At 36.5% G+C, this 17,786-nt stretch overlaps 1 protein-coding gene across 1 annotated transcript in view; it reads left to right on the top strand.

The window, feature by feature from the left end:
- LOC115434149 (attractin-like protein 1) overlaps nt 1-17,786 on the top strand; it is a 765,420-nt gene that overhangs the window by 157,581 nt on the left and 590,053 nt on the right. The window contains exons 9-10 of the mRNA XM_030155899.1: nt 3,553-3,736; nt 13,933-14,087. Coding sequence (XP_030011759.1) covers nt 3,553-3,736; nt 13,933-14,087 — 339 coding nt within the window. The remainder of the gene's footprint in view (nt 1-3,552; nt 3,737-13,932; nt 14,088-17,786) is intronic.

Raw genomic sequence — 17,786 nt, forward strand, 5'->3', positions numbered from 1 at the left:
AGTTGTATGATATAACACAAGTATGATGACGTATGAGCAGTATCTGCTGGCTCGAAGTAAAGTGTAAGTCAAAAATTATACATCGAAGTTTTCTTGATAACTCTTTATTTTGCAAAAACAAAACATTAAAAGAACAGAGACAGTAAATAGAAGTCTTACACGTTGCTTTGTACATAAATAAAAATTAATGTGGCAGCTCTAAATCTTTGTTACTTCAAACACATACTTTTTCTTTTAATAAATATGAAATCCCTAAAATAGATGGATATAGGGACCAGTGACAAAACCTAACAAAAGTTCTCCACCTAAAAAAATAAATTCCTTCACACTGCTTTGGTATGGATGTATAAAACATTATGAAAGCTGAATTTATAATACATTATGCCTACACTTATAATACTTTATTAACCTTGGTATAAATTGTTGTACATGATCATAAACTGTCGTAATGACTTTTATAATGCATTATAAATGCATTATAATGTCTTATGAATGTGCGCTTAATGCATTATAAACTAGACTTTCAAATAAAGTGTTACCAGACTATTTTTTCCCTGAAGTGTTTACATGTTGCATGGTATAGTTTTTGTCTAGTCTTTCATCTGCTTTGGTATATTTGTGCAGTTTAGTCCCTCTGGTGTCCTTCCCTGTTGTCCCTAAAGCACATTATTTTTCTAGTAAACAAACACAACATGTATTATGCACATTCTCCTCCTCCCTCTGCAGAAATGCGATCCTTCTTGGCGTTACTGGCCTCAGACCAGCAGTACGTCACTTCTGCTTCACTGGTGGTTCTGTTTGTCTGTTTTCATGTTGTGATATTGCTAACCGCTAATGCAAATCAAGCTGTGATGCTGTCAACACAGGCTGCTGATGTAGGTTAGTTTATAACAGGGGTGTCAAACTCATTTTAGTTCACGGGCCAGATTCAGCCAAATTTGATCTGAAGTGGGCCGAACCATAAAATAATAACATAATAATATATAAATAATGTCAACTCCAAACTTTTCTCTATGTTTTAGAGCAAAAAAAAAAGTTAATTTACATTACGGAAAGGTTTACACCTACAAACTGTCCTTTAAAAAGATCTGAATAACATGAACAAACTGAAAAAACAGTATAATTTTAACAATATTCTGCCTCAGTTTATCATTTACACATGTTCATTATAACTTACAGATCACAGTAGATCTACAAATACACCCTAAACATTAAGTAACAGGCAGAATATTGTTAAAATTGTACTTACTTCTCTTAAGACATTTCAGGTTATTTACATTTTTTGCAAAATTATACTGTGTTTTAGTGTAAATACATGAAAATATTTACATTTACAAAGAGAAACATTTGGAGTTGTCATTATTTATATGTTATTATGATAGTATTTTACTGGTCTGACCCACTTGAGATTGAATTGGTCTGAATGTGGAACCTGAATTAAAGGGATTGTTAATATTTTTGTGTATTTTTGCATTTCACAAATTCATCCCAAGGGCCAGACTGAACCCTTTAGCGGGCCGGATTTGGCCCCCGGGCCGCATGTTTGACACCTGTGAACTAAACCAACCAAATCCATGAATATATACGAGAACAGCTGTAGAAGAACTGTCCGCTGTAGTGACCACTGTGCATGAAAGGGTTAAAGTTGCAGCTTAAACATGCAGCCACTAGATGGTGGTGTTGGCCAGCGTTGAAGATGAACTGAACTTAAAGCTGCACCTTTGACACATCAGAGGACAAAAAACCCCCAAAACCACACACAAAAATAACACACACTCACAAATAATAAGCACATTTACCACAGTTACACACACACACACACACACACACACACACACACACACACACACACACACACACACACACACACACACTAACAGCAGTCATTAAGCAGAGGTGGGACCCAGGCTGGGGTGTCTGAGAGAAGACAATGATTAATGAATCCCTGCATTCCCTCACTGTCATCCCTTTTCTTTTCATTTTCTTTTTCTCTCTCTTTTTCATCCCTCCTTCTGTCTCTTCCCTTTCTTTCTTTCTTTCTCTGCGTCCCTTCATTTTCTTTTCATGTGCCGGCCTCCGTCCCTGACCCCCACACTTACCTACCCACCCACTCCCACCCTGTCCTCGCTCCTCCTCGGCCACCTTCGTCTTCTTCTCCTCTTTCTCTTCCTCACCTTTCCTTCCTTCTCGTCCCTCCTGTGTTTATCACTTTCATCTCCACCACCTCTCTTTCTGACTTTGTCACCGTGTGAGTGTGCGCTGAGCATCATTAGGCTTCAGAGTGACTGGCTAAGAGTCAGTGCAACCTGGAGATGAACAGAGGGGAGTACCAGTGGAGTGTAAAATATGAGGTAAAAGGATTTAATGGCCACTCAGAGAAGCAGGTTCACAGCAATTAGCTGGAAGAAATGAAACTAGGGTTGACCTGCAAACTTTCCTGTCATGTCTTCTTACCTGTCCCTCGCTTTGTAGCCATTTCCTTTGTTCTTTCTTACATTTTTCCCCCTTTCACTGGATTTCTATAACCGTATTGTACCTCTCTGAATATGTTCTCCTTTAATACATTTAGTAGAATTGACCAGCACATTATTATTATTATTATTATTATTATTATTATTATTATTATTATTATTATTATTACTACTACTACTATTTTTAGTTATATTTTATTGTTTTTTTTAAATTAAAAATAAATAAATAAAATAAGCAAAATGTAATTTTTTTTGTATTTGTTTCTACTATGTTCATTTTGCACCGTAGTGCTTTAGAGTTTTGTAATTTCAGTCTTCTTCTTCTTATTATTATTACTGTTACTTGTTGTTCTTATGAGACTAAACCTAACCTAACTAAACTAATCTATACTGTTCCTTCACATTGGTAAAGCAAATACTTACTTTAATCATACATAGAATCATATATTTTTTGTTTTTTTAAGTGAGCCAGCTGCATGTGTTATGAAGCCGTGATACAGATTAAACATATTCCTGTAGTAGAGACATTAATTTTGAGATTTACGTTGAAGTAATCTGTCTCTGAACGTTTCCTTGTTCGTTTTGTGTCTTAGTTTCTTTTCCTTTTTGTTGTTTTTTTTTTTCTACTCTGTACTACGCGGGGTCTCAGGGGTTTACTGTTCCAGATGACGGCACATTTTTCAGGCTTTTGAAGTTCCTCTTCCTTCTATGGAGGATTTGTTTGTTGTATTGTATGTGTGTGTGTGTGTGGGGGGGGTTCTGATGATGTAATCCGCACTCGATTTCTCTTTGCACCTGATTTCATCTGTATGCACTGCACTGCTCTAATAAAGGGGTACTTTTAAATTCAATAAAGTCTAATTTCCTCTGGCCTCTCTCACTGTTTGGCTCACTCTCCCCTCCTCCTTCTTTTCTCTTCTCGCTCTGTCTCACCTTTTGGAATTAAAAGTGCTTTTTTTTTTGGCACGAAAATGAAAAGCTGAAGCTGCCAAAGTATGAAACTTTTTAAGCGATCATGTTTGATGTCTCTGCTGCATAAATCATCTGTGTTTGTGTGTGTGTGTGTTTGTGTGTGTGTTAGGGTCTAACTCGTGGCAGGTCGTGTCCACCGGTGGTGCCGTGGTCCAGGGGGGTTACGGCCACAGCAGCGTCTACCACAAGGCCAGCGGCTGTGTGTTCGTCCATGGGGGGTACAAGGCGCTCAGCAACAACAAGTACGGCCTGGTGGACCACATGTACCGCTATCACGTCCACACGAGAACATGGTGAGATCACTGACTGTCTGCTCTCTTATGCTAAAGTGTGTGTTGTGCTGAAATAAGATCTGCAGTAACAGTAGCAGCTGCACCTTTGGCTGGAACTGAGACCTGGAGCTTTTCCCAGAATGTATTGATTGAGAAGAACAGAGCACCTGGATATGCTGTCAGTCCATCACAGAGCGAACATACGACGGAAAACACAACAAAACACAGAGATTCACACTCAAACAGGATCAAATGGTCTCGGCACATTTAGCAAAACAATGACTCTAAGAAGTAGCTTTAATATTTTGTATTTCTGTTAGATTTGGTTTCACTGGTCAACATTAATGTTGCTAAAGACAGAAGAATTAAGTCTGAAATCAGAATTTCTCAGTATGTCCACATATTTGTTATTATATCTCTGGGGCAGGTGGGGGTGTACAGATATACAAGGAATTCTGTCTGTCCTTCTGTCTGAGATTTTTGTCCATCCCATGTCTCTGATCCTATTCACTCCATTCTTTTCAAATTGGACACATGTTCTTTATCATTAGTAGAGGTGCAATACACAATTTGGTGGCTGAATTTCAATTATCTATCTATCTATCTATCTATCTATCTATCTATCTATCTATCTATCTATCTATCTATCTATCTATCTATCTATCTATCTATCTATCTATCTATCTATATATATTTATATATATATATATATATATATATATATATATATATACAGGGTGGGGAAGCAAAATTTACAATATTTTGAGGCAGCGATTGAAAGACAGTGTATGACCAATTAGTTTATTGAAAGTCATGAGAATTTATTTGCCACAAGAAAATTGACAGAATAGAAAATGTTTTTATTCTATGTGTCCTCCTTCTTTCTCAATAACTGCCTTCACACGCTTCCTGAAACTTGCACAAGTGTTCCTCAAATATTCGGGTGACAACTTCTCCCATTCTTCTTTAATAGTATCTTCCAGACTTTCTCGTAATAGTTTTGCTCATAGTCATTCTCTGCTTTCCATTATAAACAGTTTTTATGGACACTCCAACTATTTTTGAAATCTCCTTTGGTGTGACGAGTGCATTCAGCAAATCACACACTCTTTGACGTTTGCTTTCCTGATTACTCATATGGGCAAAAGTTTCTGGAAAGGTATGGATAATAGTGTGCAAGTGCATATGGAGGTTGGAGCAGCAGTGTCTTCTCCAGCAGCAGAACCACAAGTGATGACAACGGGCACCATTTTATACTGTTTTGCTAACTGGATAAAACCACTACAGCTCCACAGGGGAGTTACAAATCTACATAACTTATTAAAACTAATCTAAAACCTCCATAACTAAAACCCACAACCATAACCAATCTAAAACCTAAGCTATATATCTAAAAACTCCAAATCTACACACCAAAGATAAATTTAAACCCATAAACCACTAAAATACACCTCCTGGCTCCCCCACACATTTCCCTGCCTTGGTCCAGGCCGGAACCTTCTTAAGGCTGTTGTTCCTGCAAGGACTCTTTTTGTTGATGGACTTAAGTGACAAACGGCTGTTTGTCACATGGACACAACACAAAAGAGGTCAAAACTGCTTTATACACAGTGACATGAAAATATCTGAAATAGAGTTAGAAGCCTATATGATATATGAAATATATATATATAATATAAACCTTCACACGCTTCCTGAAACTTGCGCAAGTGTTCCTCAAATATTCGGGTGACAACTTCTCCCATTCTTCTTTAATAGTATCTTCCAGACTTTCTCGTAATAGTTTTGCTCATAGTCATTCTCTTCTTTCCATTATAAACAGTCTTTATGGACACTCCAACTATTTCTGAAATCTCCTTTGGTGTGACGAGTGCATTCAGCAAATCACACACTCTTTGACGTTTGCTTTCCTGATTACTCATATGGGCAAAAGTTTGTGAAAAGGTATGGATAATAGTGTTAGGTATGATTATGACATCAATATATGTTTGGTTTCAAAACAATTGACGTAGTGCCTGCTGAGAAAAAACAACTAAATGTTCATTGTAAATTTTGCTTCCCCACCCTGTATATAGATAGATAGATAGATAGATAGATAGATAGATAGATAGATAGATAGATAGATAGATAGATATAGATGTATGTATGTATGTATGTATGTATGTATGTATGTATGTATAGATAGATAGATAGATAGATAGATAGATAGATAGATATAGTTTAATAATATCTATGGCCCAATACAAGTGTTTTTCTTTCTTTCTTTCTTTCTTTCTTTCTTTCTTTCTTTCTTTCTTTACCCTGGAGAGGTTCATCCCGGGTAATTTTTAATATTAATTTATCTAGACTAGCAAATGCATAAAAGTCCATTAATGGGGTTTATTTTAGAGCAGGGTGTCAAATATATGACCCATGGGCCAAAACAGGCCCACCAGATGGTCCAATCTGGCCGATGGGATGAATTTGCGAAGTGCAAAAAATTACACTGAAGATATTAACAGTCAAGGGCATTATTTATAGGTTATTATTATTATGTGCCTTTTCCACTATCCTTACGCATGCACATTTTTTCCCTTGCCTTTTAATCTGTTGCTGCCGTAACCAATGAATTTTGTCATTGTAGGATCAGTAAAGTCTAATCTAATCTAATTTAATCTAATCTAATCTGATATGCTATTATTGTACTGGTCCAGCCCTATTGAGATCACATTGAGCTCCCGAGCTAAAATAAGTTTGACATTTTACTAATATTATACATTTAGTTGATGTGTTTTCTCTGTTACTGATGAAATTATGACTGTGTGTGTGCTGTCATCCTGGTCATATCCAGATGCTTCGCTGTGATTTTTTTATGCCATTATGAGAAGTGTAAACATATTCAGTTCATTGTGAAACTGTGCTGAGACAAATTGGACTATGGAGGACCACCACGGCGTCAGTAATTAATGAGAACCAGCGTTGTCTCTCCCAAGGTAACTTTGACGTAGAGTATAAACAAACAACCCTAAAATGAACAACCAGTCTGCTTCACCGCCTCAGTAATATTTAAAAAAAGTGAATCTGTTTGGAGGAGGATAAAAAAGTTTGACTTTGTTACAAGATGGTGAAACTTGAAAAATTCAAAAGGGGATATTATTGTCCTGAAGGGTTTCTTTTTTAATAACCAGGATGAACACTGGAGTGAATGTAGACTCTTTGTGTAGGTAGAAAATATACGATGGAGCTGGATAAATGAGAGAAGTGTGAGAATAGGAGGATGTGATGAGGAGGCTGACCTCAGGTGACCCCTGGCAGATGGATGAGTGAAACAGGATGCTCCACCACTCTTCACTTACTATTCATGCGCACGTATACACTGACATATGCTCACATGCACACACTCAACACACAACCCGCTGCTGTCGCTTTCCAGATGGAATTCGTCGTAGGAGTCAGGTGTCAGGTTTGCGGACCTCCAAAATTCCCAAACGGAAACATCTCTGGGTATTGCAGCTATTCTATTCCAGCCACAGCGTAACCCATAGAGACGCAAACACCCACTGAACAAAACCATCTACTTATCAAAAATGTTCAATACCTGATGATCCACTAATCCTATCAATATATGTGAATAATTGGTGTAAAATGCAGTTTGTTATCTTTTCATGGTCATCAGATATGACCCGTTTGGACGCTCAGGAGCACTGTAGTGAACGTGGAAAACATTGACTCACCAGTAAAATCCATGGAGTTGGATCAATGACAGCGGATGGACACACTGGGTTTATGTTGTGTTTCTGATATACCCTCAACTTTAACCCTTTCATGCATGAATTATGAGAACCATAATCAAGATTTTTTTCCTGAGTGTTTTTATTCCTCTAGGCATGAAAAAAACAATGTGATTGATTTTTTTTTTTTTTTTTTTTAATGAACCTATTTTTCATGGAGTTACACAAATGTCCACTCAGCTGAACACCATGCGTTTAATTTTTGAAGCTCAGAAACATGCATTTACTGACATACTGTGTGAAAACTATGAAATGAAAACATTTTTACCCTCCTGAGACCCATTTTTGTCCTCTGTAGGGGACAAAAGTTTGATAGTTTTACTGGCTGTCCATTGCATAGAACATTCCATTAAAAAATAAAAATAATTTTAAAAAATGTATCTGGAAACAAACAAACAAACAAACAAACAAACAAAAACTGTGGCATTATGCGGTTTCCAATCAAGACAATTGTTTAATGGAAAAAAGCTAAAATTTTCACTTTCCTGGGTCTCAGGAGGTTAATGCTGCTAAGCTGATGTTTTCTGACATTTTAACATACTATAATACTAGTTTTTACTCACTTAGACAATATGCAAAATAAAATGTTTAAAAAAAAAAACTCTGTTAATTACAGTCTAATAACAATTAGTAATTGATTTAGATAAACAAACAGGAAAGTTAAGGGAATGTCAGTGTATGAGATGATGCATGAGCATCCACTGTGTTGGCTGATATAGAACTAAAACAACTAAACCCATGAATATACAAGAGAACAGCTAGAGAATAACTGTCCACTGGAGTGACCACTGTGCATGAAAGGGTTAATCTTTTAAGTTGATCAGTGAATTAAATATAGGAAAATACATGATTTTCACTGAAAAAATGCAAAATACAGAGAATACTGTTGCAATAAATGGTGATAAATCATTTAAGAAAGTTTAACCCATAAAGACCCAAAGAGTCGCTGCCGACCAAAACCATCTACTGATCTAACATGTTTAATACCCGTTGATCCATTAATCCTATCAATACATGGAAATAATTGGTGCTATATAAATAAAACTGAATTGATTGATTGATACGAAGAAGGGAATATTCAGTGAAAGTTGGCTACTTATTAAACCGTAAAGACCCAAACATCCACCGTTGACCTAAATTAATCACTGATCTAAAATGTTTAACACCTGTTGATCCTCTAATCCTATCAATCCATGTAAATAATCGGTGTAAAATGCAATGTGTCATCTTTTCACGGTCATCAGATATGACCCATTTGGACGTTCAGTGGCTCCGTAGTTACCGTGGAAACACCGTCATCTTGTACAACAGTGATTCACCAGTAAAACCCAATGACAGTAAATGGATGGATATCATTAATGATATATTTGCTGAAAAAGCTAAATTTTCTTCAGTTTTCCTGTTTCTGATATAATACCCTTTAACTTTAATCTTTTTAGTTTTCATAAATGTTTAGAAGATCAGTGAATTAAATACAGGAAAATACGTGATTTTCACTGAAAAAATGCAAAATAGAGAGGATACTGTTACAATAAACGGTGATAAATCATTTAAGAAAGTTTGACCCATAAAGACCCAAACAGCCGCCGACCAAAACCATCTACTGATCTAACATGTTTAATACCCGTTGATCCATTAATCATATTAATACATGGAAATAACTGGCGCTATTTAAATAAAATTGAATTGATTGATTGATACGAAGAAGGGAATATTCAGTGAAAGTTGGCTACTTATTAACCGTAAAGACCCAAACATCCACCACTGACCTAAATCAATCACTGATCTAAAATGTTTAATACCTGTTGATCCTCTAATCCTATCAATCCATGTAAATAATTGGAGTAAAATGCAAATTGTCATCTTTTCATGGTCATCAGATATGACCCATTTGGACGTTCAGAGGCTCCGTAGTTACTGTGGAAACACCATCATCTTCTACAACACTGATTCACCAGTAAAACCCAATGACAGTAAATGGATGGATATCAATTGCTGAAAAAGCTAAATTTTCTTCAGTTTTCCTGTTTCTGATATAATACCCTTTAACTTTAATCTTTTTAGTCTTCATAGACATTTACAAGATCAGTGAATTAAATACGGAAAATACATGATTTTCACTGAAAAAATGCAAAATACAGAGAAAAATATTTTAAGAAATGATGATAAATCATATAAGAAAGGTTAAAAATACAGAAAAAAATAATTTGGGAGCTGTCATAAAAGTAGCACTGGGTCTTTATGGGTTAATGTGCACCCCCCCACCCCCACCCCCGACTTCCTTGTGTATGTTCAGGTTGTGATTGAATCCTACTCGATGATGGATGGGTGTTAGTAGTTTCCAACAGGTTCAGCCTCAGGTTGTACTTTCTCATTAAGGCTCACCAGACTGATGTGACTCCCACTTAATTTTATTCAGCAAAATGAAAAGAAAACTTAATGAAGTGTAATTGTGTCCTAAAACCTAATGATAACAGAAGCAGTGTAACAGCAATTACAGTTAATTGTACTGTGGTATCACTATGTAAATACACCGACTATGAATGTGTCTTATTCAAAACATTTTGGCTATTCAGACTAAATTACAGATAATTACACTGCTCACACCACAAACGCCTCAGAGGGAGTTATGTATTTATTGATTTATTGACCTATGATTGGTTTTGGGTGTTAGAGTTTAGACATTATTTGGTCAGGAATAATCTTGTACGTACACACATGGTCAGACGGACATTTGTAGTATGTATTATTTTGTTTCACTATTTACATCACTTAAGCCTGGGGTGTCAAACATTCGGTATGCAGACCAAAACCGGTCCACCAAAGGGTTCAGTTTGGACCGTGGAATGAATTTGTAAAGATATTAAAAATCAATCATTTTAGTTCAGGTTCTACATACAGCCCTATTTTGGTCTCAAGTGGGTCAGACCAGTAAAATACTATAATAATAACCTAGAAATAATGACAACTTCACATTTTTCCCCTTTGTTTAGTATAAAAAAAGTGAAATTACTTAAAAATGTTTACCTTAACAAAACTAACCCTCACAAAAAAAAATGACTAACCTGAACAAATATAACAACCTGAAATGTCTTAAGAGAAATACGTGTCATTTTAACAATATTCTGCGTGTTCCTAAATGTTTTGCGTATCTGTCGATCCACAGTTATCTGTAAGTTGTAATATACATATACATATAAATGACCTGCAAGCTGAGATATAATACTGTTAAAATTGCACTTAGATTTATTTATTTTTTATTTTATTTCGAACATGCAAAGAAAAATAAGAAAAAAAAAACAAAGCAAATCAAGACATAAACAAAATAACATTCAAATGGACAGAATCTATCCTCAAGCACATACAAGTCTGAATATTGTATGGTCTTAAGAAATTTCAAGTTTGTGGTTCATGTTATTCACATTTTTTTAAAGTATAGTCCTATGTAAATATTTTTATAATGTAATTTTAATGTTTTCACTTTTATTACTTTACTGGTTGTTATGGAAAAATAATACTCTACTAATTCGTCTTCAATAAAGAAGGGTCAGTTCAAGCGTTCAGTGTCAAAAGAAATCACTTTATTTGGAGCTCCAAGAAAGAGATACCCCTCAGACAAAAGGCTGAGACGGTCTGAACCCAAAAATACAAATCACAATGTAGTCTTCTGTCTCCCATGAGAAAATTATGGTGTCGAAAGTGTTTTGGTTAGTGCCAGGAACTTAGAAATAAGACCCCTGTGATAAATGTTGGTTTGGCCTTCTACTCTGGACTGTGACATAGGCTGGCTGTTTAGTGGTTGGAGGTCAGTGAAACGAGGAAGGAGATTAGGTAGAGGCAGGAGATGGCGTGGTCCACAATTTTTAAAAAATATTTTCAATAATATCTATTTCCAACAAAGTGCAAAGGCTAAAAAAGTTCAAATGCCAAAAAAAGTGCAAGTGCATATGGAGGTTGGAGCAGCAGTGTCTTCTCCAGCAGCAGAACCAAAGTGATGAAAATGGACGCCCTTTTATACTGTTTTGCTAACTGGATAAAACCACTACAGCTCCACAGGGGAGTTACAAATCTACATGAATTATTAAAACGAATCTAAAACCTCCATAACTAAAACCCACAACCATAACCTATTTAAAACCCAAGCTATATATCTAAAAACTCCAAATCTACACACGAAAGATAAATTTAAACCCATAAACCACTAAAATACACCTCCTGGCTCCCCCACACATTTCCCTGCCTTGGTCCAGGCCGGAACCTTCTTAAGGCTGTTGTTCCTGCAGGGACTCTTTTCGTTGATGGACTTAAGTGACAAACGGCTGTTTGTCACATGGACACAACACAAAAGAGGTCAAAACTGCTTTATACACAGTGACATGAAAATATCTGAAATAGAGTTAGAAGCCTATATGATATATGAAATCTATGAAAATATACAGGGTGGGGAAGCAAAATTTACAATATTTTGAGGCAGGGATTGAAAGACAGTGTATGACCAATTATTTTATTGAGAGTCATGAGAATTTATTTGCCACAAGAAAATTGACATAATAGAAAATGTTTTTATTCTATGTGTCCTCCTTCTTTCTCAATAACTGCCTTCACACGCTTCCTGAAACTTGCGCAAGTGTTCCTCAAATATTCGGGTGACAACTTCTCCCATTCTTCTTTAATAGTATCTTCCAGACTTTCTCCTAATAGTTTTGCTCATAGTCATTCTCTTCTTTCCATTATAAACAGTCTTTATGGACACTCCAACTATTTTTGAAATCTCCTTTGGTGTGACGAGTGCATTCAGCAAATCACACACTCTTTGACGTTTGCTTTCCTGATTACTCATATGGGCAAAAGTTTGTGAAAAGGTATGGATAATAGTGTTAGGTATGATTATGACATCAATATATGTTTGGTTTCAAAACAATTGACGTAGTGCCTGCTGAGAAAAAACAACTAAATGTTCATTGTAAATTTTGCTTCCCCACCCTGTATATGAATATATATGGATATAAGTAATTTAGCCATTACATGGTCCAGTCCACTTCAGATCATATTGGGTTGAACGTGGCCCCTGAACTAAAATGAGTTTGACACCCCTGACTTAAAGCAAAGTCTCATGATATAGTTCAGTCAAAATCATATTGTCAATATTAATAATCAATATGATATTTATCCCAATATGAAATTATACTAGGGTTTTGACCCATGGGGATCCACGGGTTCTAGATGTGGTAGTTTCTATGCTGTTTTTGTGAATTTGTGCATGCTGTACCGCATTTGTCCAGCAGTCACCACAAAAGTGTTCTGGCCATAGCAATATGATCATAATTCCAGAATTACTAATATCACCCAAAATATTAGTCCTATCAACTTGTCGTTTTTGCTAGTCTGTTCTTTGGCCAAAAATACATAAGTATGCCAAACTGCAGCAGTCAGCTCTTGTCAGATTTTGTGTGAATCGAGACACACGCACACACACACACACACACACACACACACACACACACGCACAGAGGCCACTTGGCTTTTATAATATAGATTATAACATTTGTCATTATTGTTTTCATTGTTTTATCCATTTGTGTGTGAGTTAGGCAATTATGCTCTGAGGCTAACAGTATTTGAAATGGAGTGGGAGGAAGTGTAAACTTATTTAATCCTGCTCCTTCTCCACACAACAGTCATTTAGCTTTGTATTAGCACAAGGCTGTATTAGCATAGGGCTGTATGAAAATGTTATTCCCTTGGACCTTTATGTAAAGATCCAAGATGTCAAGACTGAGCAAAAGAATGGACTCAAATACTCAGCGCTGAAGGGAGAAAAGGGGATTATTAACATAAAACTAAACATGAACAGGGAACCATAAAACCTGTGGATGAAAGTCAGAGTCTGTAGTACTGTGGCAGGAGTCCATGTGGAGCTGTGATGGACTGTGGGAGATCTGTAGAGACAGCAGAATGTTCCAGCACTGCCCTGAAGCACAGGAGCCCCTTATATGGAGCTCTGACTGAGATCTGCTCCAGGTGCGGTGCTGGCAGGTGATCGTCATTAATATAGTTTGAGGGAGGGGTCTGTTCGCACCATGACACAAGGCTGATCCAAGACATGTATGGATGATATGTACACTGATATATAAAGAACTAATGGAGCCAGTGATGGAGAGTCAAAGTCGGTCACCACAGTTGGTCTTCACTATGTGACCTTTGACCTCACAGAGGTCACCCCACAGACTGAGACCTCCTATGATGTCTGCGTGGAGTGTTTTGTGAGTTTGTGGGAGCTTGTGAAGGAACAGTTGGTATGAAGGGCAGTCACCACAGGCCAGGTCACACACACAGACAGACGCCATCAATAACGCAACACCACGGACACACAATCACACACACACAGGTTTAACTCCGCCCTTGTACGTCTCACTCTGCTGATCATTCTCTTCTGTGTGTGCGCAGGTTGATTCTTAAGGAGAGCGGCTTGGCGCGATACCTCCACTCTGCGGTGCTGCTGAGTGGCACGGTGCTGATCTTTGGGGGAAATACTCACAATGACACGTCGCTAAGCAACGGAGCCAAGTGCTTTTCTTCTGACTTCTTGGCGTACGATATAGGTGAGAAAAAGTGTTAAAAACACAGACATGCAATCAGATTAATGGGTGGTTTTGGAACAATTCCAGGAAAGTTTAGTGTTTATACAGGGTGTCCCATAAGTCTCCATACATAGGAAAAATAAACGTTTCTTGACATAAACCATTTTTATTTATATAATATGCTCTGTATGACTGCCATTTTGTCGGGAACACGTTTCAATGCGTGTCCTCCACTGTTGAAGAACTACACTGAACAAAAATATAAACGCACCACTTTTGTTTTTGCTCCCATTTTTCATGAGCTGAACTCAAAGATCTAAAACTTTTTCTATGTACACAAAAGGCCTGTTTCTCTCAAATATTGTTCATAAATTTGTCTAAATCTGTGTTAGTGAGCACTTCTCCTTTGTCCTTTGCTGAGATAATCCATCCACCTCACAGGTGTGGCATATCAAGATGCTGATTAGACAGCAGGATTATTGCACAGGTGTGACTTAGGCTGGCCACAATAAAAGGCCACTCTAAAATGTGCACTTTTACTGTATTGGGTGGTCCAGGGGGGGTCAGAAAACCAGTCAGTATTTGGTGTGACCACCATTTTCCTCGCACAGTCTTCTTCATGAATTCTCTGAAACAGCTTTGGAGATGTCTTGTGGTAGAGAAATGAACATTCAATTCACAGGCAAAAGCTCTGGTGGAGATTCCTGAAGTCAGCATGCCAATTGCATATTCCCTCAAAACTTGTGACATCTGTGGTATTGTGCTGTGATAAAACTGCACATTTTAGAGTGGCCTTTTATTGTGGCCAGCCTAAGGCACACCTGTGCAAAAATCATGCTGTCTAATCAGCATCTTGATATGCCACACCTGTGAGGTGGATGGATTATCTCAGCAAAGAAGAAGTGTTCACTAACACAAATTTAGACACATTTGTGAACAATATTTGAGAGAAATAAACCTTGTGTGTACACAGAAAAAGTTTTAGATCTTTGAGTTCAGCTCATGAAAAATGGGAGCAAAAACAAAAGTGGTGCGTTTATATTTTTGTTCAGTGTATAAAGAAGAAATATAAAGAAAGACATATTTGAACCATATGTATTATGTCTCCTATGTATGGAGACTTATGGGACACCCTGTATTTCGATCTGTCTGACTTCTATCTGTCTACCAATGAACACAAGCCTGAGTGTGAACAGGTGGCATTCATGCAAACACATACTAAAGAGCTTCTTTTAGCTTTATGGGATGTCACAGAGAAAAACAAGTCAGTATGATAACAGGCCTGGGTGATAAAATAATGACAAAATCTAAGGGTGGTAGACTTTAATTATTAATAAAAACAAAACTGCTCAATAGAATATTCCGTAGTTTCATTTAAGCACATGAAACTTAAATGAAAACGCATATAACAAATATATGAAGTTTAATTGAAGGAGGGATGTTGAGCCGCATTATGTAATAAATTCCCATTATGTAATAAAAGTTCAAAATGTAATAAGAACGTCACGTCATCTTGTAATAAAGCCGCATTATGTAATAAACTGATGCATTTTGTAATAAACAACCTCAATGCATTGTGTAGTAAATTTTTTCACATTATGTAGTAAGTTATTACAATTTGAGAAATGTATTACAAAATGAACTTGACACATTTTTATTTAAAAAAAAAAAAGTAATAACATGGTTCATTATGTAATAACAATCTAAATTAATATAATTTCAGAGCAATTTAGAAGAAATTAGTCACAAGAGCTACAGGTAATGTAATCAGAACTTTAACCACACAGTTTAAAAATTAATTTAGCACATTGTTATTATATTGTCGTGTCAGTTGTGTCTGATACAGTATCTTATGATCTTGGAAATGGACCATGTTATTACATTTCCCTGAAAATAAAAATTTGTCAAGTGCATTTTGTAATAAATTTCTCAAATTGTAATAACTTACTACATAATGTGAAAAAATTTACTACATAATGCACTGAGGTAGTTTATTACAAAATGTGTCAGTTTATTACATAATGCGGCTTTATTACAAGATGACGTGACATTCTTATTACATTTTGAACTTTTATTACATAATGGGAATTTATTAAATAATGCGGCTCAACAAGGGATAACATCAACTCTTCACAGGAGAGAAAGGTGGGGATGGTTGATATGTTTGTCACAACTTTACAGTGTTTTAGTAAAGTTAGGATTTGTCATGTGTGTGACTTGGTGTCTTTGGCAGTAGAGTTATTACCCCACCCCCCAAACGGGAGGCAAGGGGTGTTGTTTTTGGTTTGGTTTGTTTCTTTGTTAACATTCTAATAAAGACTATTGGTGGAATTCATAGTAAATTAGGTTTATCGATTGCCAGTAATGCAGAATAGATGTGATTACATTTTGGGAAAAGTAGGTCAAAGTTTAAATTTTTTATGAATTTTTAAAATCTTTTTTTTTTTTTTCTATTTACTTATAATGGCTGAAATGTGTCTATGTTGTCTATGTCTACACTGACTTCAGCACATGAATAGACATGACGACATCAGCTGGATCGATGCCAAAATAAGCTACAATACATGCAAGGGGCGGGGTTTGTTGTACCTGGCGCCACTTATTTTGAAAAACGAAGTTGCGTTGTCAAAAAGCATATTACAGTACTTCAAAGTTACGAACAGGAAAGTTTTTACACTAAATATGACAATTTCTGCCATTTAAGAAATGGAGATTAGAAATAAAAGCCAGACTGTCATACAAGCCCTCATTTAAATAAAGACCTGGCAACACTATTTCAGGAAATGGGATAACCTCAGCTCTGACTTTGTGGCAGTAACTTTTTCTGCTAGCTCTAAAATGACAGCTCTGCATTTGTTACAGCACTGAAAACACAGGTCTATTATAAGTAGAGACTGAGTTCGGATGATTGAGGATCCCATTACAGGGACCCAGTTGCACCGTTGACCAGATGGCATGAGGACATTTGCACCTCCTCAACAGGGACAGAGGAATGGAGGGATGAAGGGAGACTTGGGAGAGGAAAAAGAGGGATTACATTAACTCAGTGGTTCCCAACCTTTTTTGGTTCATGACCCCATTTTAACATCACAAACTTCTGGTAACCCCAGACATTAAAAACTGAGACTTTTTTTTCCACTAAAACTATTTTGTTTTTGATCATGTAATAGTTTGCTATACTATGCTGCAAATAATCAGTCATTTTAGACGACATTTAGTCTGTATATAATGTATATTATTATGGACGGAGGCAGAAAAGCCAGGTGTAGATTACTGCACAAAGTGAGAATTTGATTTTCCTTGGTCAGGATATGTACAGTCAGTCCAGCTTGGATTTCCAAGGCTGACAATTAATACTGAACAAACAAGAACTCAAACTATGAATTATGAAAGAGCTGCAGCATCTGAAACTGACCACAATGAACATTTGAAAGATAAACAGTACCACAGTGCTTCAGTTTCAGCTTCACATTTTGTCATGTCTTTTATGGATTCGGATTGTTTCTGTCAACTCATCATATATTTTTTATTAGTACGTTTTTATTTATCAATAAATAGAAATTTCAGGCGACTCCATTTGAATTTCAGGCAACCCCATGTTGTCATGTGTGTGACTTGGTGTCACTTTGGCTGAAGAGTTACCAACCCCCCCCCAAAGGGGAGGCAAGGGGTATCGTTTTTGGTTTGGTTTGTTTGTTTGTTTGTTTGTTAACACTTTAG

The sequence above is a fragment of the Sphaeramia orbicularis genome, chromosome 15 (genome assembly GCF_902148855.1).
Source record: "Sphaeramia orbicularis chromosome 15, fSphaOr1.1, whole genome shotgun sequence".
In the NCBI taxonomy this organism is placed as follows: domain Eukaryota; kingdom Metazoa; phylum Chordata; class Actinopteri; order Kurtiformes; family Apogonidae; genus Sphaeramia; species Sphaeramia orbicularis.